Source organism: Ascidia mentula, chromosome 5 (genome assembly GCF_947561715.1).
Source record: "Ascidia mentula chromosome 5, kaAscMent1.1, whole genome shotgun sequence".
NCBI lineage: Eukaryota > Metazoa > Chordata > Ascidiacea > Phlebobranchia > Ascidiidae > Ascidia > Ascidia mentula.
Window position 1 is genome coordinate 4,996,900 of NC_138570.1, and position 26,560 is coordinate 5,023,459.

Consider the following 26,560-nt stretch of genomic DNA (forward strand, 5'->3'; position numbering starts at 1 on the left):
TCATGTTGAAAGCAAAAGTGATATTGCTTTTTATGTTATGGTCCCTCTTTAGCTACAGATCGACTAAGAAAAGGCGTCTCCTATTTACAGAATACCAATTAGAATCGCCCGTGCTCGCAGTGCATTCAAACCCGGATGTCCCCAGTCGCGAGTCGACCGCCAGTGAAGTTTTCTTGACGTGGCTTGTCATCCTTGTACAAACTAAATGTCAGGCGTCCGCCGTTGATGCGCTTGGTTGCACGTGGTAAGCGATATGGTTGGGTCGTGTTGTAGACTAACCATGGCCTGTACAATAGCTTGCAAGCCAAGTATTGTTTTATGTGTCATAGCCCACGAAAGCCAAATATGCCTGTGAAATTAATACTCTGCAAAATATCCAACAGCCTTGTACTGTCTTTAAATCTTGATGGACTGCTAGACTCTTCACCCATTGTGTATGAACTGCCAGGTTTTTTTATTTCACTTTACCCATTGTGTATTCGTCGTGTTAAAATTTTGTGTCAACTTGTGGTTGAGCTTGTTCGTGTTACCGCTTGATTCATAAATAAGGCGCCTTGGTATGACGAACGCAAAGTAGTACCCATGTATCGCTTCGGTACAAAATGCTTATCCCATCAGAACTCGTTTTTCCACAGAATCGCTACTTTGGTAATCTATCTCCATTTCACTGGGACAGACCAATGGAAAAGGCGCCCCTCTGTGACAATCCGACCCCAAAAGAATGCCTTTCTCCCCGACCCATCCCCTTCACACTCTTTCAATTGTCATTATTCACGAAAAACATAAACGAGCCTCGCTGTGTCCCCTGCAAGCAAACCTGGCAAATCACCACCACTTATACACCGTCCACGTCCGAAGGATTGAACCCGCTCCAAATCCCTTTGGTCAAATAAACGTGTAATCGCTACTCGGGGGTCTGTTTGTTTGTTCAGGGCAGTGCGCCGGAATGTAGACACGCGATCGGGTCTAAATTTACCGGGTCGGTTTGTCCCCCTATATTGAGGCGTATAGGATGCTTTTGAGAGTGGGTTGTTGTACATGTGCTTGATTGAGCGTGGCTCTAAACAAAGTGCATTAGTGTATCTGCCATACACAGCACTCTAAAAGCTTGAACCTCGATGTGGCTTTGTAAATCGTTTTTCGCCAGCTGTGGGTGTGAGGTGGCGGAAAATAAAAACGGAGCAAAAACAATTTAACGTCAATTGAAAAGTTATTTGCAAGACAATGATTTCTTTGTTCAAACCCCAACATTGCCTTCGCATTTCCAGAAAGAGCGTTTCCAATCGCACCCATTAACAAATTTCAGCGTACTCAAGCCAACCGAAATCGTCGGCTGTCAAGGGAACGGGTTATCCAAGACGTGCTTTTCTCGCTTTGGAAAGGGACATCCTTTTCTCATCTGTCAGATTTGTCAGTCGGTCAAACCATGGCAAACTCAGGAAGCAAGTTTAGCAAAGGCAACTACGGCAACAGCTTGTCTAGTTTAGTTTGACTTTTAGCACCTGCAAGGCGGGGCGAGATTACAAGATTTGATCTGACAAAAGCGAGCTACCCGACAGCTTAGTATTTCACACCCTTTCTTCCACTACTTGAGCAAGTTTTTTGTTGTTCGTTTGTGAATGGAGTGTTCACATTAGTGGGCATCAAAATGAACGGAAAAGTGGTATTTTGTTTCTTGAGTGAAATCTAGGACAAATCTTTAAAGTGAACATTATTGGGGTTTTCGTATGCGCGTGTAGCGACAAATTTGGGTACGTTTTAAGGACTAATCTGCTGAAAATAAAGCATATGAGACCGAAAAATTTAAATGGAACAAAGAAAAGGGCAAGTTGTGTCAGTTTGTAATATTGAATGGATGGTATTTGTTGTTCAGTTATGTATGCAATGAAAGTTTATGGATTTACTGATCAGGTCAAGCAAAATCCGTCAATCCGCTATTTTCGGTCAGTGCGCTTGACATGTTTTGGACGTAATGTTGAACCTTTCCATCGATTAGCTTTCTTTGCCGTTTGTTTGGGGTATTTGCTTTCGCCCATTCTTTCCAGTCGACACAGGAAACTGCTGTTTCTACTAGGTAGGCCATAAAGATAACGTTCGCCGCGCGATCGATTGCCAAAGCCACGTTTGCCCTAAAACGTCTCCAACAGACCAACTGTTTAAATACTGTCTGTGGAGTCGATGTGCTTTGCCACTGAGATTTCCCATCTTTTAATCGATCTGTGGCCTTGGTTATCTGTTGCATTAGCTGTGATCTGCGCATTTGCCGCGGTGGCGCAGCGCGCGGTTATAGGAAAGAACCTGGATTGTGATCGGGATTGGTGGCCAGGGTTCAAATCCCGATGTGGTAAAAAAAATAAAGAAAGAATGCGTTTCGACACGACCCCGCTTTCCAATGCGATCTTTTCCTGTGCGAACTACGATGACGCCTTTATGACGACATTAAATTGCCGAATTCTACCTCTGACCGGCTTGGAAGCAGGTTGTTTCGAACTTGTGGCATTTCTGGAACCACATGTTCGTATCCTACGTCACTAAACCCCTCCTAGGAGTACCTGCTGCGTCATCGTACATTCGCTACGGCTTTCGGAATGACTCCATCAAGCTTTGAATTGCGTCATGCAAGCACTTGATTGACAGCTGTCTTTGGATTGTCTGTATTTGTCACGTGATATGCTTGCATTTTTGTGGATTGCGCAACGGTAATTCCTATTTCTCCCGTGTGCGTGTAAAAGACAATGACGTTGCACACAATATTATTACCACGACGTCCTGTTTTTCGCCACATTGCGAACCCTCTTCACAGATATTTTTCATGCAACATTGCATATAAGGCGAGACCTTGCATTACAAATCTCACAGTTGTTCGCTTTGGACGGAGCCGTCGCACTTTGCAATCTGGACCACGTTAGAAGTAATTGATCGTTTGACCATGCACTTAAAACGGTTCGCATAGTTCATCTGCGTTCGTCTGTCGGCAGTAAATATGCTTTAGGCCCATTTGCTACTGAGAGCTATAGTCGCCTTTTAACTTCTTTGTGTATGTACGTCATTACTAACCACGGTTTTTTGACAGAGCCAGCGGTCGAAATTACTTTGGTCGGGCTAAGGGTTTAAATACGTAAGTATGGTAAAGGTTACATGCTGCTGGAAAATGTGTGGTTGGAACACCTACATTTTGACGTTCATCCTGTGGTCTACCAGTGTCAGCGTAGTATTTGATATTCACGTGGTTGGCAGGTTTTGCCCCAGTTAAAAGATGGGAGCCGACCGATCCGGTGCTCAGGGCGAATTGGTTTGATGTCAAATTTTTCTGTATATTATCATGTATATCTAGGATATGCCCGGCTTCTTTAAAGGCTTGCTTTTGACAGTTCGCAAGACTATTTCGTACGTTTATCTTGTGATGTTGTCAAGCATTGTGCGCCTCGGTTTCTGTGTTAAAGTCGTCGTTGAAAAGTTTTCTTCGGACAAATCGCGGCTCAGTAAGCATTTTGTGAATATTTCAACTCAGTAAGCAAAGCAAGTTCTAGTGTCCAGTACTGCGGCATGGAGGTCTTGATCAATAATACGGTGTAAATTAACGTGACCATGACATTGCCAGGAGAAGTACTGTATGCCCTTTACGTTTCCGCCGTGTCGAAAGCGCCTTTAAGCGTTTCTAACATGTCACTGCACTCCCCGTGGGCTGGGCACTGTTGGTCAGGATTTCTTACTCACCTTATAAGCCAACAACAGTGCATATTCCGTAAATATCACTCTGGCAGTCACAACGCAGAGTGGTCTTTGTGTTTTAGTTAGTTTGATTCGGATCCCTGTTTATTCCAGGAATACGGCGGACAAATCGCTTGGAGTGGTGACGCGAGCACATTACTACCAACGTTTGTCAGCAGATAACCATGCGATACCCCTCGTTTCAACCAGTGTGTCAGGCCAAAGTTTGATTTCTGGTGTAAATGTTTCCAGCTCTGTGTATGGATTGTTTACGTTTGTCGTGTTACACTAGGCTATATGAATTAAGTTAGACTCGGAATGGCACCGAACAAGGTAGGAAGGGGTGGTTAGTGGATTATTATTGGCTATCGGGACCGTCCTGCTGATTTCTATACCATTGCAATTTAAAGAATCGATATTTTTCAATCTATAATTTCAATCAAGGGTATTAGTTCGGTGTTGAATGTATTGGCAAGTGTCGGATTTGTGTCAGCGCATGATCACCTACGCTCGCTCACTGTTGATAGAAAATATTCAACGGAACCTGAATTACGGCTCATGTTTGCCTATGGTTTTAGATTGTGTTCAAATGAGGACAGATGTAATGAAAGTCGCACGGTTTACAATAAAAAAGTGTTGGTTTTAGTGATTAACAATTATGTACTTCGAACTTAGGGTTGTCATACAGTCCTTAAAATAGGGTTCTACAAACACTAAAATTCATATCAACCCATAATATTGTGTTCTGCAATATCAACATTGTCTTTCTAATTTTATTATCCAAATCGATGGCGACCCTGCATAAAATTGGCGATTACCGGTCTCCCAAAGGCTGAGTGTGAACAAAATGGTGATGCCCGTAAAGGTATGTTCAGTCGCGTGCAATTTTGCAACTCTTACTCGTAGTTTCGTGGAGCAACCGCGCGTTACATATCCCAAATAATTTCACACCTAATTTTTTTGTCGGTGACGTTGCACTTCCGTGATCCATGGCAACCGAAATTCGCCGGGTCGAGTCGCGCGGCGTTTCCATTCGATTTCCATCGATTTGTTTGTGAGGCCGGGAAACGAGTACGCGGCGGATTCCTGCACATAACAAAGCCAGGGGAGGCGACCGGACAGCAATCTTAACGTTTCCCATTCCTTCTTCTTGCTGGGGTAGTCGATTACGCAGGAAAAAGCTTGTTCCAGTCTTGAAGCCACTATTTGGTGTCCCAGTCTCTTGTCGAATGCCGTGTATGTCGTCGTACTTGGGAGTGTTACAAAGATAAGTGAGTGCACGGAAAGGAGAGAAGTCTGTGTTTGATAGACATCCAATGACAGACTTTTTATAGACAAGTGAGTGATTTTTTTACCACAGTTAATACAAGCCTACAAAATATCACCACTTGCAAGCTCTTAAATTATCATTTTCTTGTGTTTTGTGGCGACGGATAAAGGTTCAGTTAACTCGTATGGTTATTAAAGTGTTTTGCGTCCTGGGTTAGAGGCAACTCCATCGTCGTTATGCGTGACTCCGACATTCGATCTAAAACCACGTTTTCAGCCTCCTGTATAACGATGTATTCGGTTTGCGCACGAACCGAAGATGCAGAGGTCGACGCCGTTTATCATGCAATACTCCTTGACAGATTTGCAGCCATCGCGATACCGATTCACTTGTCGCTCGGTCAGCGAGAAACTCTCCTACGCACCTCGGCAGTTCAAAACAAGTTCGTGATCCATGTCACAAGATCGTCACGGTTTATAATTCGCGCCCATAGATGGTCAGGTGCCGAACATCTCGCGTCCCTTGTCATGTCCACGCCACTCGTGTTGGAGCAATAATTGGAAAAATTTCAACGTTTGTTTCGGCCAGCCCCTCATGGCTTGCACGATTACGAAGAAATCTGAACTGGCAGATAACTGGTTTTCTAGATGTCTTGTCAAGATGTGTTCGCAGTAATGGACCAGAGCAAACGCTGAAAAAAAGGTCGTCGTGCGCGGAGTTAAGACTTTTTAAAATCGACTAAAAGTTATGTAAAAAGTCCTTTTTAATGTGATGCGGAAGTGTGGCATTAAACTATTTGAGTAAATTCGTCCTTTTCAATGTCCTAATTAAATGTCGGTCACGTTCAAATTCTAGCGATGTCTGTCATCGAATTCGTGTACGGTGTAATACTATTTTGGTTGGTATTTCAATGGTGTTAAATTAACCCCCTGCGGTAGTATAGTGTTGATCGATCACGATATCTTCTCCCAAAAAGGCTTCGGCGCTTAGAAACGCTTATATTCCTTCACGAACGTTACAGATTTTTCCGCCCGACACGTATACGATCGAAAATAGCTTGCTCCCTGTCTCATGCCATTGTCATCGAGGTGAAATGATCCGTTCATAGCTGAAGGCACAGCCCGCAAATCCGACCAAGTAATTGCTTCCTGCGGTTTTCTGCCCTCTTCTCCGACTCCCGTCAATTAAGCATGCGTCTCGTTCACAAGGCAAGTTTATTTTCCTGCGACAGGAGGCGATACCAGCAGTTACGCAATTGCTCTGTTGGTTTCGTCGGCTTGCTTCCACTGGCTCCACTTGTGTTTGTATCCAGCAATACACTGTGACGTCCTTCGGGCCGTTGCGCCCGAGGACAATGTATCGGGTGTCGGTCGTTTCCCTTCAAGAACTGACTTGTTTTTGACTAAATATCCGCCATGTTGCGCTACTGTGTCAGGCGTTACGTCGTTACCAGTAGTTCATGTGTGATACTCAGTGTATTGATGACTTCCCTCTATGCGTTCCTAGGACAGACACAATTAACTCCAAACGCCAAATTTTTACGCATGACAACTGTTTTGGTGGAAACAAATGTCAATTCTCCACATCCCTAACTGTAAGCCCGAGGGCCGCGACGGTGTTGCGGGGAAAGGGAACGCTGGCCTGCATTTCAAGCACGCTGCAACTCCCGACGTCGCCGCAGCCGACATTAGAATGTCAAATTTAACCATCGGCCTCCCGAAGCGCGACCCTAAATGCGAAGGTTATTTTTCTTCCGCAAAAAAAACAAACTTTCGAGCGTGGCGAAAATGCACTCAAAGCACTGTTTGTTGTTTCTTGCCTATTCCCATCCACTAGCCGCTGACCTTCTGTGTTTCCGACTCAAATGGAGTTTTGCATTGTCATTGTTTTCGATGCCCAATCGGGGGCCTGTGTGTACGTCCAAGAGAAATAGGTGAGGGGTGGAACGGCGACAAGACAAGTCAAAAGTTCCATCAAATATTTAATTTAGTGAGTGGGGCCTAGCGTATGGTGTAGAGGGGCAAAGCATCTCAGTTTCAAACACTTTGTAGCGTTCTTTGCACTTGAAGTAATGTGGTCCGGTAAGTCCTAGGAACCGTTACTATATTTTGATTGGTACACAAGTTCTAATTCCCTGCGGTGCGCTTTATTGCAATCGTAACTATCCGATCATGTGGTTTATGAGCAAACCGTTCGTGTTGAGGCGTACCAATAAAGCAATGGAGCATTACGGATGTTTATAACTATCGGTGATTCTATATTTCTTCCAAATGAAAACTGTTATATTTCTATAGTAAAAGCATTAATCATACTCTTGTGTTCTTGGTAAACCAATATTAAAATTACTAGCACTTGTTGCCATTACGGTAAATCATCAATACGTATGATACGATTTACGTTGCAATTTCCCGGATGCTGTGTCGCAGTATTTATCTGCCTGGCTACATACACCCCTTGCAGGCGTTGGAACCGTGCGACAACCGGATTTAATTTTCCGGTGGAGCATTTGTGATGCGTGTGCTTATGTCGGTGTTCATCAAGGGCATGTTTGTCCCGCAAATATCGCGAGAGCGCACACACAGATTGCCAATGGTTGACTGGTGGGCGCCCGACCAGCTCTTGTCGAAGTTGTGGAATACGTTGCGAGTATCCGCGGCAATACAACTGACAGTCACGGACGTGTATTAAAGCAATTAATTCGGTGAGAAATCATACAAAAATACCCCTACAGAAAAAGGTAATGTTTGTAGTCAGTATTTTTGCGAGACACGAAATCAGGCAAGTGCGTCTAAGCTATAGTATGACGTACGCGAACGAAGTCGCGGACGAACGGAACGCAATTTGTTAACGCCACTCAGCATGGTTTTATTAACGACAACAACCTCGTGCGCATAGCAACAGATTTTCTTACGTTGATATGACGTGTGGCGCTAAAACAGAACGTTACTGAACCATTTTAATTTACGATAAAGGTAGCGGAACACGACGTCACTGGGTTTCACCTCTTCCTGATTGTTGGAGCATATTTAGTGTTAACCTCGCATTTCTTTAGGGCAGCCCGTTTGCGGGGTCAATATTCTAATTAACGTCCGGCTTTGATTTGCATGGGAAGTTGCTTTGTGCTAAATCACGCGGTGTTGGATGGTAACGATAACTTGCTGGTCAGCTAGGGGTGAAGTTCCCGCATGTCCGAGGAACCTGTCGGCAGAAAATGTGCCAATAGTCGAAAAGATTTATTTCGAGTTGATCGAGACGCTAATATTGCTTTGAGGTCGTTTGTGTTTAGATGTACATATTTAAAACTATTTATTAACCAAATGAAAAATGTCTACGCTGACTATAAATTCGGCAATCTCGATCTTGTGTGTGACAACAAATGTATTGTAGCTAACGTGCATACTGCTGGCGTATTCGGTTGGTCACTGATTTTACTATTAAACCCATTGCTCTGTGCTAACAATGGACTTAAAAAGCTTTCGTGTCCCTTCGAAGGTGTACGTGCGTGCGTAATACGTTACAGTTGCGTTTGTTTTGCGCAAAAATAACTGCTATTTTAGGCGCTGTTTCTTTAAACAAGTGACGTACGCGACAACCGCTGACACACGAATTTCGAGAAAACGCACGACCGCAATTGTACGTACATTTTTGTGCGTTCAGATCACTGCTTTGCTTTCTGCACTAACATTGGTATGGATTACAACCTTTACAAACGGGTGACGATTTTGAAGCAGACAGACGCTCAAGCCGTGGTTTCAATGGAGGTAGTTTGGTTTGGTAAAAATCAAGCGGCTAAATAGAAACAATGGCAGGGTGAAATGAGGATTTTCTTGGTGTAAATGCTGCAGTCATTTGTTAAACTCCGTTTACGTTTTGAAAAATGCGGTGTCTTTGCGTGAACTGACTGTACAGTTAAAGCTTATAGTGTGTCAAGTTAACGTCGTTTCCTGCAACGTTGATACCAGGCATCCGAGTTGACTTAAACTAAACAATGGAAGGGTTGCTGAAACTATATTTAACGCATGACATCCGCGTTATTGTAATTGCAGTATACGAGGAACAGTGGACCTACATCATGGCTGCCATTAATTTCGCATTCGTTAACGCTTTGAGCATGCAGTGCGTAAATACATCCAGTACGGGAGTGGTTATAGTCGTTGGCACGCGGGGAAATGAGAACTGGTTGTGGCTGTTTGTCGTTTGTGTAGTTGGAACACGAACGAGTGGGGGGCATTAGATAATAGCTGCAGAGAGTTGCGCCGCCAGCAGTTTTATGTATATAGCAAAATTTGTACGCCAGGTAGTTCGGTAATGGTTCGGGGATTGTCATTGATCGCTTAGCCCAGTGTTTTCCTCATTTCATACCGACATAGAATAGCCTTTTCAATGTCGCATACATGCATGCAGGAAACCGCTGTAGATTGAAGACCAAGCAGTGCATGATCCTATGCAGAAAATGATAAAACGGATCGTGTTACGTTGTTTTGTATCACGTGTCTGTATTTGCTTCAGGAAGAACAAAGCACATCTAATGTTTTTTAAGCTGCCAAAAGATGTAGGTCATTAATAGGAATTGTTCTTTTGGCACTTAAGTTACGAAAGTGTTATGAATTACTATGCCTGGCAGTAAGAATAGCACTATGTTTGATGTAGGTCATGTTACTTACTTTTCGCTTGGTTTTGTTTTACTTGAGGGAGGTGTATTTCTGTTCCATATACGTGAACAGTTTTAAAATAGACCTTATTATACGCAAGCATTGGCCATTAAGACGTTTAATGACCTCGACCCAATTAACCATTTGGATATGAGTCCATTATTCGGATGCTGAGTGAAACGTTTTGTCGGAAGCACAATTCTAGTGTAAACGCTTGTCGAAGCTAGGGAGGTCAACTCCATATCGACATAAGTTTGTATTAACTTCGAGATGGAGGTGGCTTGATGTTTTGCATACAGGTTATGATCGATATGCGTGTTTGCAAACAAACGCCACCTGCCCTTTCGCAAAAATGCATTTTTTAACGAGCAATCGTTGCCGCTGCATTTAGACGCAAGCACGTTTGACGCATAAAAAGAAATAACATAGGTTTTGCCTATTTTTGGAACAACCCTATGCGCCCCGTCGTTGAATATACACAATGCGTGAATCGCGCTAGCCCTGCCGCATAAATCACCTTCCTTTACCTAAATATAGCCCGTGCGTTACACCGTATTTCACGTGCGTGTGTGTGTATGTATCGCAGGACTACATTGCTGTGTCCGCTTAGTTAGGTATTATTATTATCATTACTGAGGGAGCGTGCCACTGTCGGCGCCCTTCCACTGTTGTACTGTGAGGATCACTACGTGTACGCGGACATTTCCTTTCAAATTCCCACTGGGTAGCTGGCAGAGCAAGGTGGGCCGGGCACCCAATCTATTCCATTCATTCTGGCGTCGGAGATGAAACAGAGAAAGCAGAACATGACAAAGCAGACAGAATGGGAGCGACTTCTCGAGGCGAACGTATGTGGGCCGGTATTTGTTTTTCAAGAATTCTGCTTTGGTTGCAGTGCGGCTGTGTTTGCTGCTCATAGGCTATGTACAGTTTTTTTTACAATATACGCACTAACATTCTTGTTTTGGAAAACAATCCTAACGCTAAATGTAAAAAATCTAAATGTATCCTTGAAGAAAGTTAATTCCACCACCATCACCACCAGAGGGAGCAAAAGATCTTTCCTCGTTGTACGACCGTTTATAGACAAAAGACCATACAACGCATTTCGCCTGTACCCCATTAGAGTTTAGAGCATTGTATATTTCTTGAAAATATTTGCAATACAGCGAAAAACACGGGAGAATATTCAATATCTCATTTAAAAAATGTATGTGATAATGTAAGGCAATCCAAAATCACGAAAAAGGCATTCGATTGGTGTTTTACGTTGGGGTCGCTTGCGTGAGTTATTTCGTTTTGTTAAAACGATCAGTGCATGAACACATCTGGTGTGTTTTTGTTCCACAACATAACAATGGCAATGATTTTAATGGTTTTGGCGTTTTCCAACCATACATTCGCATTCCAACAATCACACGAACGGCGCCCGGTGAACACAGAACAACAATTTGCACCTTTGCCAATACCCACTCAGATACATCAGAAAGTAGTCACAATCTTGAACGAGAATCGGGTAAAATTCCGTGCTCTAGGACCACCGCGTTTGCACGCGAATCGATCTTCTGAACACGTGCCATCATTGATTTTCCCTGGACGCATATTATTTGTCCTTTCATACCCGCTCAGCTCATCTGTCTGGAGAAAGCGCAGACGCGTGAAGCCAATGACGAGTAGGCAGCTAGTGGGTGGGAGTTTAAGCTGTTGCATATCGTGCTGCACAAACCAGTCGTTAAACGTCCGTACGCAGGACTGAGCTTTGGCGCTATGGATCACGGTCACTGTCTTCCGCGTCGCCGACACACTCAAAGTGGTCGGTTTGGTGAAAGTTTGCTGTTTGAGTCGCTGGGCCAGATTTTTTGCTTTGCAGAGGCACCCGAGACTATTGAATGTCGCCAGGTAAGTGCTATCATACAAATTTGAAACAATGTTTAAAACGATGCGCTACGTGCGTTTGCTTGGGTCTGGTATCAAGTTTTGGGAGACATTTAGCGCTTTGCGAGGACTGGCGTGAGTAACAGTCAGACTCCCATTCTGTCGACACGACTCGGCTTATTGGAATTTACGCAGCGCTCTTCTCCATAACGCCGCTACTGGATTTGCTGCTGGTCGTGCCTAATGGAGCTCCTTTCATCGATTGAAACTGCAGCGAAACGCCTTGGAGACTCGGCAATATATCTCCGATTCGCCGTGATGATGATTAGAAGGGCCTCAATGGATGCTGGTCGGCTAATCCTCTCTTGCCAGACGTGCGGCAAGACCCTTTTTCTTCTCCCTTTGGTCATTACGAGAGGCATTATGGTGGTCAATGCCACAACATATGGTCAATGAGGGTGCGACAGGTGTTGCATTCGTGGCATTGGACACCGGCGCAGCGAGCGGACATACTTTGCTTTGTCGCTTTACAGATTAATGCCGCTATGGGCGTACCAAAACAGTGCAGCTATATGTACAGACCTCGTAAGTTAATTGTATTCGTATATTGGGCAAAAGTTGGAGTTCAGTCAAGCAACAAGGCTATGCCGCTTCCTGGGTCAAAATGTTTCGGAGAACAACACCCGGATGAGGCAATTGTTCTTTTAAGCGACTGTCGCAATTAATAGCAACAGACGGAAGTTCCTTATTGAACTGACAGTGCGTTACCTATGTCGCGTAGTGTTTATTATTTCTCTGTAGCAAACATGCTAACCAAGCGCATGCAGTGAGTCAGCAGGATACATCAGGTTGAAAGGGTTTCCAGGCGTTCTGGCACTGGTCGCCCGCTTCAGCAAAGCTAATGTTTGCACAGAAGAAACTAAACTCCTTCGATGTCAGTTGAGCTGGCAGATCAAAAAGTATAGCATATCGTCGTTTTAAACCACAATAAGTTGGGTTACGTGGTATTTTAAAACAAATAGTTTAAAGCTGCTGTACTTTTCAAAGTTTGCAGAGTAAAAGCATAGTCGTGTTTTGGTGAGGTTTGCTGATTGGCTTGGATGATCTCCTGGCTAAACGCGACACCTTTGCGTTAACAAACAGATATTTTAACATACTTCAGCATGTAGCGGCCATTATCGTCAATCAAGCAAAAAACTGTCAGTGACTTTTGGTGTCGCACAGCTTGCCCGAGGGCTTGGATGTTGCATCTAGGGTTCATGCAACGGCCTCTTGTAAGGCGTTTGTTGTATCGATTTACAGTTATATTGCCTCACGAGGCTGTATGTCGCGCTACAAGGGCCCAAATTGAAATCGTTTGGTATATAGATATATGCGGTTGAAATGTGACATAGAATTGCCGTGAGTTGTATGCAAAACACGTAGGTTGAATGATTGGAGGCTAGGGCTAAAATAGGGTTTAGGAGATAGCTTACTGGTTTAATGATGACTAGCAGAAAATATAAAAGTTCGATTTGTGGCTAAAACCGACTTAAAGTACGTTTTTGTAGCAATTGCAGGGCACAAGATATCACAGCAGCTCTGAGTTGGAGATTTAAAGCAACAAATAGAGAAGATAGTGTAGACGGAGAAGTGTGGTGCAACAGAATAAGTTTATAATTCACTTCGCGAGGGTTTACGTGGGTTTTCCTGCATTTGGCAATCCCACAAGACAAGATATTGGGCAGCGTGTGGACGATTTATTCACAGCGCAAGTCAGGCCACGTTTATAAGTTCCCAACGGAACCGTGGCTGGCGACTCACCGCGTTGTGGCCAAGAATTTATGAGACATACTAGAAGCATCCGAACTGTAGCCGAATATACGGAGGCAGTGAATTGAGAGTAGTCGAGGAGGACTTAGGACAGGGTATTAGGAGAATTAAGCCTAGTCCTGGACTTGCCCAGTCCATGTCCCGATGCTGTCGTATCAGCGAACACCTTGACGTGCAGGAGGAGGCTGTAATAGATTTTATCCATCAAGGGGGGAAAAAAACTATTGGCTCAAAGGGTTGCTTTGGCAAATAACTGTTGTGTTGTGTGTTAATTTCCCACCAGCGAGACTGTTTGTTACTTGAGGACAGACGGGTGCCCTTGGTATCCTTAGTTTTTACGGTATCTGTAATAAACCGAGACCAAATCCCGATTTTGCTAATGCATGTTTTTCGTGAAAATAGGTGTTTGTTTGGGCGCTGAGACGTGCGTTCATGTAAAAAGGCATCGCTTTGGTATTTTTGGTACAAAACAAACACCTATTTTCCGAAGTATTCGTGTTTCTATAATAAACTTTGGCCTTTCATCGTGCCGTACATACTTTGGAGCTATAATTCGCAGGAGTTCTGATTTGATTAGATCGCGAGACATCTGTACTTGTCGTGGGAGGCTCCATGTGCAGGCAAAGTACAGCAAGCCTGCGTGTAAATAATTGATGTCCGGGTACGGGCTGTTAATTATGCACAATATAAGATGGGCGACCGTTGCGATTTCGACAGCATCCCACTAACGCGCCATGTATTCTCATGGCCCCGTTGTTTTGAATTATTGACACAGACTGCTACCACGTAGGGTCAGTATAAGTTTGCTGTGGTCGTTTCTGCCGTTTGGAGCTATCGGCACTCTTACCAACTGGCCAGCGCGTTGCGTACGGTCTGCCCGAGTTCCCAGCTTGGAAGTCATGTTCTCAAAGGACGCTCTAAATGGCGTAGGTCGATGTTTATCTTTCCGGCTGCTCGCTTATTTGCTTTTATGAGGTGGTACTGTCGTTATGTGGCGTAACCGCTGCAGAAGTTCTGTACGGGGAAACCTTTGCCCGTCAAAATAGGAACAATGCAACGATTTACGCATATTTAATCTGTATTTTGTTTGTTTGTGAAGTTTGATTTCAGTAATGTACCATAAAAACCTCATTTTTAGGCTTTCTAACTCCTGAAAGTAAACTATCCACAACATTACTATAGACGAGCACATGTTCGGTCGCTCGTATACGCAACCATTACGTGTAGTACAAAATCAAAGGACTATTTTTTCCACGTCTTTTCTAAATAAATCGTGTATTGTATCGTTATATCACACAAGCACAGAACACAAGAGTCACCAATGGAGCTAAATTTTTCAACCGTGTCATCGCAGATTTACATCGGTGATCACATGACCCGGTCATGGACGAAAGACGGTCGATCCACGGCTGTTTCACCTGCCAAGAGCAATTTAAAACAAGACGATACCGATGATAAAAAGCAAAACTCACTGGCTCGACCCTGCCCCAATAAGACTCCAGTCGGGTAAGTTTTCTTTGGTTCTTGTGTTTCAAGGCTTTTAGTCGTTATTGTGGTTTCCCGTGCTACAACTTATGCCCTTTGACTGTAAATCGCAGAACGCGCATCTGCAAAACGTATACAAGCGATAGAGAAATGTTTTAGTAGGCTGCAAAGAGGTCCACTGTTTCCACCTTAGGTATAATTAGTTTAGGCGACTCACTACGAAATTGCCAAGCAAGACTTCTACTCTGTGGTGACTACAACGCAGTCGCCGTGAAGCTAACTATGTACAAGGCGTCTCGTTATGATTATGGCGTATTAATTATCATCCACAATTCGATGTTCCGTATTTTACTCACAAGTTTTCGATGTGGTTTTAACCCAGACCCATTTTTGTTGTTGGCTTTATACCGCTTGTAATAAACGAGGCAATCCCAATAAATAGACACCCCTCTAACCTGCGCCTCTCTAGGTTCAAACATTATAATGCATTACCTGTTTCGGCGAAATATCCAAAATTAACAGAATGTTGTTTTTTTGATGGCCCTGGGTCTGATACCTACATCGGTGCGGAAAACATTAGCAAACCAAATCCATCCTTTTTGTCGGTGCATTAACTCCAGGTTGTTGCTAATTGACCACCTTTACCGTCGGTCGCTTTTACCGCGCCTATAATTGGAGGCGTATGAATGTAACGGACGCATTATTCCGGCCTTGTAATTATTCCGAACGGCCTTTGTCGACGTCACAGTCCGACGCGAACTTTACATTCCGAAGATCGAGAAAGGTCTGCCCCGTGTACGCGTCTACGACGTGACGCAGTCGGGCGCGTATTCTAAGTGTGACGGGGAAACGAATTTAGAAGTGCATGACGTAACATACCAGCTCCGTGATTAGATAAGCCAAGCCAGAGGTTATTCAAAACCACAATTGTGACGTCACCTGTATTGTGCGTTGGGAATTCGTGATGGGCGTTTGTTGTTTTGTTGTAATCAATGTGGGGGATATATTTACATTCTTGATTCCAGGTGGGCCAGCAGAGCAATGTCTTAATATATTTTGAGGATTTTAAATGACTTTGACCTTTTAAAAAATGAACAGGGAAGGCAGTTTCCTCCGACGTCTTGCTACGACAAATATTTAACAACAAAATTCGGGGTAAACGTTAAATACGTTACTGGTGTCGCACTCTAGATTTGGGCTTAATCGTGCGTCATGCCGTTTAAATCTTACCTATTGCACTTTATTGGGGTCTGATGTCAGTGCGTATTGTGTTCCACATATATAGGCCACTTAGCATACGTGTATCCATTGAACCCGAAATCCTTACTCAAATTCTTTTCGATGCACTCGGAACAGAAAGCTATTCACCCGACCAGTATTGCTTTTACGTTCCCACGTAAATTCCCGACTAGATACAACCTGGGCTGTAAAGCTTAAGACGCGTATTGCCCCCTAGATGTTCCGTAATGGTCAAAAGAAAAGCAAAGCAAATCCAGGCGCCTATTTTACCGCACGGGAGCGCAGTCTTGGTAGGTTTGTACTGGAAAGTAGACGAAGCGGGGACGCTGCATATGTGCCCTTCTGGTTCTTCCAAATCTGAAAATGCATTTTTAATGAAGTGACGTGTCCTGTTGCCTTAAATACACGCCCCGTTTGTCGCTGCAGTGCACAAAACGGCAGACCTATATTGATTTCGTCCAAGTTCCGCTCGGTCGTAACTCCTGTTGGCCCGTCACGTCGACTTAATGCTCAAGGAAGAGACGAAAACACCCCGTGTATTCTTTTTTGTAGTAGCTGACTGCATAACGCGGCGTGGTGACACAGCAAAGAACACTTTATCTTATTACAAGTGTTCGGGAATCGCAACGATTTAAAAGTAAATTCCCGTTATGTTTTAAACTAAAAAAAACGCAGATCTGGGAACTCTTCTGAAGGAGGACCAGCTTTGTCTTTCCCCTTCATTGCTTCACGGTTGAGCCACAGGTCCAATGTTAATGAGTTTCATTGCACTGGGCGGTATTTTAATCGCGAGACATCTTATCCTGATAGATATCATTTTCGATTCGCTACAAAGCCTATTTGAATGCACGTTGTTGAATATTGGGAGCAACGTCTTCGGGCCCCGTGGGAGACCTATCACAGCCGGTCAAAGTGACCGATCCGTTACATACTACGCAAAGAGTGAAGGCCTGTCAGGTCACTATTTGTATCGAATTTCTACTTTCGGATCGATGTTAGTTAAGCGCTTGATCCGTTTAAATTCACCTTCCCGCTATTATCCCCTCCCATGCCTCCTCTGATTAAGATTGACCCCCGGGATTCGAACGTTGCCTTTTCCGTATCGCGGGATCTCTGTTTGCGTTGCTCGGTCAGAGGCTAATTGAGTGCAACTTTTGGTGCAAATGCTGAGTGTATTTTTTTAGGCACTGGTAATGTAATTGATATAACAACTGTTCAAATTATTGTCAGATGTAAAAATTGTAATGCTTTTTCTTGTGCATCAATTCTGTATTGAAAACGTAGCATTGTAAGTGTACGTGCATTTGACTGCCTTAAGTGCACGTATACCCGTATTCCCATCATAAGCAATGATGTTTTGGTTTGCAGATCGATACCCGTCCGATCTCAGTCTCTACGCCTGCCCAACGGTAAGAGGAGGCATGCCAAAGACATTTTGGCACACTGCACGTAAGTTTAATTTTAATTATACGCGCTTTTCGTGCCTCCTTGTTGTCCAAAAGGGACAACTTTGCTATGAAGCGAATATCGTCCAGTTTAAAAGTATAGAAAATTTTCGAGCCCCATAAACCCTCACTCTTATTGCCGAATCGTTAAGTACCCAACGGTCAACTTAAAAGTAACTGTAAATACCGCTAAATAGTCATATACGTTTTTGAAGGTGTTTTGCCAAAATAGTTCTTTGTCTGAAGTCGCGTTACATCATTACCACTAGAGGGCGTCGGGTTTATGTCACGAAACATTGATTGTTTTGGGGCGTGTTTGCTGAGTAGCAATCGATTCTATCAGGGACCTCGTCTATCGCTCATCACGCGGCCTCAAAGGTCCTCCGGTTACTATGGTTACGTGATTCGGCTTTGATTATGGTTTGATGCGAAAATCGATGACGAGCTCGCCTAATAACTGCACTAAACCTGGTTGTATAGGGCGTCCATACGGTTTGATTGGAGCGTTCGAGAGCATTCTGATCGGTAACCGAATATATTTCTCAAATCGATACCGTTCGCTGAAAATCGATTAAAATATCAGGCGACTTTGAACTTAAGGTCGGCGGCCAAGTCGCAAATGGCTCAAACGATGAAGGGCTGTGGGCGTTTATGGTGAAGGCTCTGACGTATGATAATATACTGACAGCCGGCAACGTATAAGCACTCTTAACTTTGTTATCAAATAATTTTCTTAATTTTTTTAGAATTACGGAGGACGATCTTAAGATATGGCAAAACTCGTTCGACGATCTGCTCAAAAATCACGGTAAGTCTCCCCGCTGTAAGCCGGTCTGTCACCAAACCTTAAACCGAAGGCGATTTTTTAATCTGCCACAAGGAAATTCTACCGCCGCAGTAATACGAAAATTGGGTTCAATGATATTCCCAATCACATAGGCATTCGAAATGTTTCATGTGCTGAAAAGTAATTGTTTTCATTATTCACGCATTTATTTTAATGTGTTTATTATTCTCCACCCCCCATCCTCAGTAAAAAATATGTATTTTGAGGTTTCAAAAACGCTGATTATAATAGAAAAAATTGTACATTGCATGCGCCAAATTGACGTAATGCCGCTCGGTAAAATATTTCAATAAAAAGTCACGACGAGGGTCTCTTGGCTCCCAAACCCAAAAATCAACTCAACTTCCCGTCTGTGCGCAGCCGGACGCCACGTCTTCCGTACTTTTCTGGAATCGGAAATCGCCGATGAGAATCTCAAGTTCTGGCTCGCCTGCGAAGACCTGAAAAAGATGACGAAACAAAAACGCGCCGAGAAGATGGCGCAGACGATCTACGACACTTACATCAACGTCTACTCGCCGCACGAGGTAAAGACCTCTCAATGACGTCAAATCCAAAGCTATGACGCCATGGCCGCATGTTGTGATGCACGCGATTTGAGTTATTACAGCAAACTATAGTACAAAATACTGCCATGCTAACGTGCGAAAAAGCAATACATTCCTCTTGTCCGTGACGCTTTATTATGAATCATGCTCTGGTCAAAAAGGAATATTTTTATCGCATTCTGTTCGGATTCAGAGCCCATTGCATCATTGTAAGCCAAAACCCTACCAGATATATTTGCGGATAATAAAAACATGAGACAACACATGTCTTGATGCGACCTTCCAAGTTGGCAGTTTGCCATAGATAATAAGACTGTTATAGAAGCGGTCGATGCGCGGCAATGCACGCGACAACGGTACTCATTATCCTTTATTACGTTGTTGGCGATCTGGAGCCCGGGCGAAACTGGCATTTCGTCTATCTTGTCCATCCTTTCCTGTACATTCGTCATGAGCGCAGTTTCCGTCATTTGTTTAAAAAAATAGTTCAATCAGTCACGTGTTCCTGTTGTTGGTATTTCTTTTGGAGGAAGGCCCAATAGCAAGCTAAAAAGCTTCACATTTGTGTGCTTTTGGCACTTCTACCTGTCACAAGACAATACATAGTGTTAGTTATCACTTAAAGCCACAAAACATTATAAACCAGCACACCGACGCAGTGGCAAATTTGCACACAGCGCAGTTTTGAGGCTTCCACCCTGCAATACCAACAGTGCTGGCTTTTCGCAAAATAATGCCTCGTTTTTGCTCTGCAGGTGAACATCGACTATAAGATGCGCGAGGACATTGTGGACCAGCTGAAATACAAGACAGACGCGACAGTCTTCACGCAGGCGCAGCACCAAATCTACACGCTCATGCACCGCGACTCGTACCCGCGATTTCTGTCGTCTCCGCTGCTCGCTGAACTCACAGAGGAAATCACGCGTGAGTTCATGGTTGTGACGTATATAGGAGAATGCGACATTACTGTTCGTCCTGATGAGGGGGGGGGGGCTTCAATGACAAAATTAATACAAACATATTAGGGCGGAGAATTAAAATTACACAGAAAAACAAAATTTGCGCCACCCCTGAATTGTTTTTCTGCGGACGTCCGTGGCAACAATACCTTGGTTAACGTGAACAGTGATGTTGTTCGCTGTGTGTCTGGTCAAGTCCATTGTTCATGTTCCTGAATCATGTACATGGAAGTGGAAACATGCTAAACCCCTGCTATGCATTCGGCCATAAGGGGTAGTAACATTGCGCCATAAGAGTATTCTAACAGTTAGTAGTTAAGTCACTTATATTCTTAAGTTTGACTGTAGCCAGTTGTGGGGTTTAAAATTCACACTATACTTGAAGTTTCAGTTATACGTGAAATGATTGCGCTGCGTCACATAAAATTTTCATAACGACTGAACAGCAGCGGTTCAGTGCAATCCGTGCGCGTATTGCGCAGCAGGCGCGCCGGTTCTCTCGCTTCTTGTCCGAACCCATCGGATGCCTTGAATAATTGATGCTCGCGACTCGTAAACCTCGTTTGTCGATCTCCGCATATCGACTGCGCAACGCATTGGGGTCCCAGGGACGTTTAAAGTCCTCTGGTGTAATACCTTACTGTTCAACTCTTTCAAATGTACTCGTACACTTTGCAGGGCGCAGCGCGAAACTTGGGCATAAGACGAAATCCGAAACATCACTGCGTCGGTCTAACATCATGTGCTGCTGCTGCCGAAGACGCGAAAGCGTTGTCGTGGAAACGACGGAAGGAAGTCGACCGGCTCCTTCGGGAGAAAGTGCGCCCCCAGCGGCGATGGAGATGTCCAGGGTCGCCCAGTCTGACAAACTGTCTGTTGCAAGTTCCGATGGCGAGGACGAAGAAAACAACGCTGACGATGCTGCTGCCGCTAGCGACACCAAGCGGTCAAGCGGCGTTAAATCGAAGGAATCAGACCCTGCCACTGCAGAGGAGGGGCCATGAAGCCAAGTCGTCGTAATTGAGATCAGAGCTCCCGATACGTCACTCTTGCTGTGGTCTTTCGTGGCGCCGACGCTCGACGGTTGGAGCGATGCAGTACACAGTTCCGTTGTTGTGTCAGCCAGAAATACTGCCACCCTTTCAGTATTACACAAACTGTTTTTTCACTATTTCAAGCGTCGTTCGTGTGTTGGTGGTGTTAATGTTGCCGTGATTGAGCGGCGTTGAAAACATTGACTTTATTTCGGGAAATATTTTCAGAAATAGTACAGAACCGTTTCGAGAAGAAAATTTACACGTTTTTTGCGAGATACGCGTTCTACATTGTTTCTGGAACCCACACTTTCATGCTGGCGTGATATCAGCCTAAATGTTCCGTCCAACTTGCAAAAGTGTTGCTACTATTTTTTCTCTACTTTATAGTTTTCCCTATAGAAATCAACCTGTTTGTTTCAGGTTTCCTCTTCCGTCGAGGATACAGTATTTAATATTCCGAACCCTGCCCTATACCCATAAACATAACAAAGTTCGTTTCTGTATTCTGTTTGATCTAAACCACACGGAAAACATTTGAAGATTGAATGGTGCAATATAGGCGGTCTTATCCTCCCAACTTTCCTGACGGGTGTACGCGTCGTTGTAATTTCGCAATATTTTCGTTTATCTTGTGCGCGTTCGTACGAAAACGTGCAGGTATCTAGCGCCGGAGCGCCCTCCAATGGGCATATCTACTATGACGCTACGGGCCGCGCTTTTTTTGTAAATTCTTGAAAAATTCTAGCACTGAACTGATTCTAGCACACAGTATTGTGTTTTTTTGGCGCACAGTTGTTTTCATCAGGCCGTACAGTAATGTTGTACGCATTGTCTGGGGAATCTTTTACCACCCTAGCTTTTTGTTTTGGTTCAACTGAAAACGTCGAAATTGTCATTTGATTTTTGGCGGCGTTTATTTCATTCACTTTTTATTGCATTCCGACTCCGCACCACAAACCGACACTGATGCTTTTTAAGCCGATACAACAAAGCACTTACTGTACCATCCACCGATGCACATCCGGCACCAATCGCACATTCGTGTACGTGAATTTTCCTATTGTTTTCCATGTTCCTAAAGAACACGATTTATTTTGTCCCGGACGCCCGTAATGGTTTGCGCGCTGCTTTCTTTTTTAAAAGTATTTTCTTTCGACTCGCTGCCCGTCCTGACTCCCCACCAGGTACGAGTTCACGTTTTCAGACGTTTGTTGGGCTCCACTATTGCTTTACATTTTTATGATTTTGTTTGTAGGATATGGCGGCCCAACATCGCTCAAAAATGGTAGAGGCATTTTAACAGTGGCCAGTATTGGCAGGGAGGTCATGCACCTCAATAAAATTGTTCTTTCAACTTGGGCCCGGGGTACGTGCAACTTTTATTAGCTGCGACCGCGTTCTTGTGTTTATGTACAACCGTTCTCTCGCGCTCACCAACGAGCCGGCGTATATGTTTGTGTTATCTTGCTACGTGCATTTGTAAACGTATTATTTTCCTACGCGCGTTGTCCAATAAACGAGCGAACATTGATGAGTTTTCAGCAGATTTTTTCAGGCCAGCGCAGACACCTAACATGGTTTAGTTTGGGCACTTTGAAAAAAAAATTGCCCAGGCGAGGACCTTCTTTGAGATCACATCAAATTGAAGTAACATCCAGCCTTGACGATGGAAATCCCTCTGGGGCCTGTTATAATTCTACTTGCTTTAACAAAACAACAAAAATGATACACAAAATTAATCAATACAAATGGGGAACTTTGCCATTTATTTTAGACTTTAAAACATAATGTATATTAAAAGCTCTCAGTATTCCTGTCAGTGGGAAATGCCCTACTTGAACCCTGTCCTCTGGCACTATGTGTCATAGCACGTCATAAAGCAATCATTGTTGATGCAAGGGTAACAATATTGCGGTTAAATGAGCACAGATGCGTTGGTGGAGTTTTTGGTGTTTTATGTCTGCTTGTCGTCTTGGTGCTAGATGCAGAAATATTTTGCAGAAAACTAATCTTAAAGTGCAACTTTATTTGTGATTTTATGTAAGGTACATCCCTCGTCCACATTCCCCGGGTCAATATCAGTTGTTCAAGAAACGTTCAAGCTCCCCAGCCTTTCTCCAGAGTCATATGACTCCTTATTGTGTTATTTAGATAAAACACCCCATAACACACACGGTTTACCAAGAGACGCAATAAAGCCAAAGTAAGGACTATCGGCCAACTGCTTGATAGGCTCTCCTCACTGTCAGTCAGGTATATTTTCCAGGAATCACGGACAAGCAAGTAAAATCCGAATAAACAGTTTATTATCAGGCATGTAGGATCAAATCCCAAGCCGACAAACAGCTTATAATATGGAAAATTGTTCATGCAAAAGACTGATTATTAAATGGAAATGCACTGCGTTTCAAACAGTAGATCACGTTACATATGCGACACTGCAATGTGGAAAAATGTATTGGCTGGTATTTACTACCGTGTGTTTTTGTGGGACATCCGTTGACGATACAAGCGATTTGCTTAATGATATATATACATCATTAAGCAACTGTTACATGATTACAATAGCCCATAGAACGTGGGCAAAATGAGTAAGCAATCTGTAGGTGATTTAATGCAGTTTTAATTTTGATTGACAATTATCCAAAAACTCTGCCAAGTTATTACTTTTGTGAACTTCAAAACAGTGGGAAATGCAACAAACTGAAGGAAATTGCAACTTCCAGTTAAAAACCACAAAAAAAATATTGTGTTTAAAGGGATTTAGTCTGGACCAAAAGACATTGGCATGAGCTCTTGAAGAGTAAATGCTTTGTAGCTTCCATTCTTTCTTCCACAATAGATTTTCATATCCTTTCCAAACTAAATTAGAAGTTATTAATATGAAAATATGTTAACCTTGGGAAACAACCTTGACAACAAGGTAAAAAGAAGTAACACAAAGTATACAACAACAAATGCACAATCCTCACCTCTCGCAAAGTTTGTCTGCAAAGCCCACATGGAGTAATAATATCATCTGTGTCACTGCAAAGTAATGCAAAATAATATTTGTGTGTGAAAAATTCCAGAAACAGGGAATATTGAATACAATACTTACTATGTTATTATGACTTTAAACTATTACCCTGCTTATAAATAAACATGAACGCAAGTAGTGGCAAAATGAATACAAACTTACGCAATGACCGCACATGCAATGATTTCTCTATGCCCTGCTGAAACAGCTTTCACTGTTGCGGTTATCTCAGCACAAACACCAACAGGGTAGCAAAAATTTTCAACATTACACCCAGAAAATATGGTTTTATCGGCAGTCATTACCGCTGCACCAACAGGAAATTTGCTGTAAGGACTATGTGAATTTTGTTTGGCCATTCTTGCTAACTCGAACATGGACTCCACATCTTTTTCATTGTGCATTGTAACCTTCTACAGTCATGAGCTAAAAAGAAGTCATTATACATTTAAAGATCTAATTAACAAATATATTTTGCAAAGTTTTGCTTTCTTTCGGTACTATTTCTTTACTCATTCAATCCTCATGACCCAAGAAATGTTTCTATTTTTCAGAACTTCACTTCACAAACAATTAAAATCATTTTCCCAGCATTTTTAACGTTCTATTGAAAATATAGAAACAGCTATAGAAAGTAAATGACTTGGCAAAATGCCCATATGCCATACTATTACTAAAAAGCTTTTGGATACTTCCAGTTGGCAAACAAAACCTTTGTGTCAACAAAGCATGTTCCCACATCAAACAAGCAAGTCTGGATTGATGATGAAAAACAGATGCCGTTTTTCTTTTGTTGAACTGCTTCATGTTGATGTTCCTTTGCCGATATCCAAATCCTTTTTTCTTTTTGGACATTTAGATCGAAGACACGTGTCAAAATTTGTTTATGTTTTTCCAATGTCACGTGGCTTGCACCGCTTTAGTGAGCATAACTACCGAGGCTTGACCAAAATTACCGTGGAGAATCTACCTTACAATAGCAAAATACAAAAATGTTTGACAAATGAAATGTATTTCCGAAGCAAAGAGCACCACCCATACAGCCTTTGCAATAAAGAACAAAACGCGGTGATGTTTCAAAAGGACAGTAATGGTCTATTATTATTACGTTGCTAATTTAAGCAATATGTTTCGCTGAATAGACAGCAGGCTGTTTTAATGTGCCGGCAACCAGTAAATCCAGCTACTGTTAAAGTGACGATTCGGTATTTCACAAAACAGAAGATAATTCCATTGTTAACTTCGGACCTAAAGCAGCCACCCACAAAATGTACTCAAAAACGCAACAACTAAAAAGTTTTTAAATGCTTTTGTGCTTCTTCAAGAGCCTCAGGTGCAAATGACATTGGCAACAAATCGTTTTCCAGTTTGAACGTCTTGTACTTCCCATCTTTGTTGGCGCAGTGAATAATCATGTCTTTTCCAAACTGTAAACAGTGCTTATAAAGTTGGTTAAATGCAAAAAATGTCAAGGTTGTGAATCTAGGCGTCAAATTTATGTTTTTCGAAGTGGATAGAATATTCAAAGCATCAGCGTATAGTTATATCGCTGGAACTGGTTCACAAAGTAGGCTAGGTTAATTCCAGAGAACTTTTTTAAAGGTATATAAGCAATATTGGCCGTGAATATTATATTTTGAAACGGGTTTGCATGATCAAGACCAACCTCTCGCAAAGCCTGTCTGCACATTCCGCACGGGGTGACAACATCTTCAGTCTCTCTGAAAAGGATTAAATTAACATTTACCAGTCTGTGTCTTCGAAAACAATGGCATAATATCAGTGTTGGAAGTAAGTCGGAACGGTCTGTTGAAATAATTCTTGCCGGTTAGCCGTTGCGGTAAAAATTCAACGACTGGTGTGTCCTAAATAGTTTTGAGTAGGCTACCTTAATTTAGTAAATTTGTTAAACTTATTTAAGAAATCACACTATGCACGAAAACACAAGCAATCCTTTATTTTTTTTTCTTGTAAATTCAATTGTTCAATCGGTAATTTTTTGTTTTACTTTCAAGCCTGAATATTATTTTAACGTATTACTGACCAAAACTTACGCGACGACAGCGCATTCAATGAACTCCGTATGACCTTCCGAAACCGCTTTGACAATGGCCGAACGTTCGGCACAGACGGTCACAGAGTAAGAGGCATTTTCCACGTTACAGCCAGTATAAAGCTTGTGGTCTTTCGTGACGATTACAGCCCCGACTGGGAAGTTGCTATACCTGCAGTATGCATATTTTTGGGCCTCCTTCGCCTTGCTAATGAGACGTTTAATGTGTTCTTCGTCGGCCATGATGTCCTATGATAAGTCAACTTTGCACTCTATAAAAAGTAAAGTTTTGAGTCAAGGTTATTGATAATAATTTATTTCGTAATGTCTTTGTTTTCTCAACTGCAGGACATCCATCATAAATACATAGCTTTTGACCTTTTCCGCTGCTTTTTCCATATTTTGACACGGTGAAGTCCATTAAATTGCGTTACACGGTCGTTGTACGCGAGAGTGTATTGGACTAGAAAGCTTTCGATGCAGTCAAAGCAACAACTGAACAGTAAAATTACTTGACGCTCTGCACTGCCACGCGCTTGCTGTTGAAATGTGTAGCTACAATCAGTATCTGTATGAAAACACTCGCTCCAACGTTGTCGATCCAA

The 26,560-nt window shown here is 43.0% G+C and overlaps 3 protein-coding genes across 3 annotated transcripts; 1 reads left to right on the forward strand and 2 right to left on the reverse strand.

The window, feature by feature from the left end:
• The first annotated feature begins 10,537 nt into the window (after nt 1-10,537).
• On the forward strand, nt 10,538-22,414 carry LOC145902252 (uncharacterized). Its single transcript, XM_082990150.1, has 7 exons — nt 10,538-11,532; nt 14,675-14,826; nt 17,413-17,493; nt 18,236-18,297; nt 18,697-18,863; nt 19,640-19,811; nt 20,525-22,414. Exons 1-7 carry the CDS (start codon nt 11,401-11,403, stop codon nt 20,848-20,850), a joined length of 1,092 nt encoding a protein of 363 aa, XP_082846276.1. The 5' UTR covers nt 10,538-11,400; the 3' UTR covers nt 20,851-22,414.
• A 795-nt stretch (nt 22,415-23,209) lies between these two features.
• On the reverse strand, nt 23,210-24,842 carry LOC145902048 (cytidine deaminase-like). Its single transcript, XM_082989892.1, has 3 exons — nt 24,065-24,842; nt 23,856-23,910; nt 23,210-23,745 (listed from the first exon to the last, which is right to left on the reverse strand). Exons 1-3 carry the CDS (start codon nt 24,304-24,306, stop codon nt 23,647-23,649), a joined length of 396 nt encoding a protein of 131 aa, XP_082846018.1. The 5' UTR covers nt 24,307-24,842; the 3' UTR covers nt 23,210-23,646.
• A 228-nt stretch (nt 24,843-25,070) lies between these two features.
• LOC145902046 (cytidine deaminase-like) lies at nt 25,071-26,220 on the reverse strand. Its single transcript, XM_082989890.1, has 3 exons — nt 25,957-26,220; nt 25,569-25,623; nt 25,071-25,329 (listed from the first exon to the last, which is right to left on the reverse strand). The coding sequence occupies exons 1-3, from the start codon at nt 26,196-26,198 to the stop codon at nt 25,192-25,194; spliced, it is 435 nt and encodes a 144-aa protein (XP_082846016.1). The 5' UTR covers nt 26,199-26,220; the 3' UTR covers nt 25,071-25,191.
• Nucleotides 26,221-26,560: the final 340 nt, after the last annotated feature.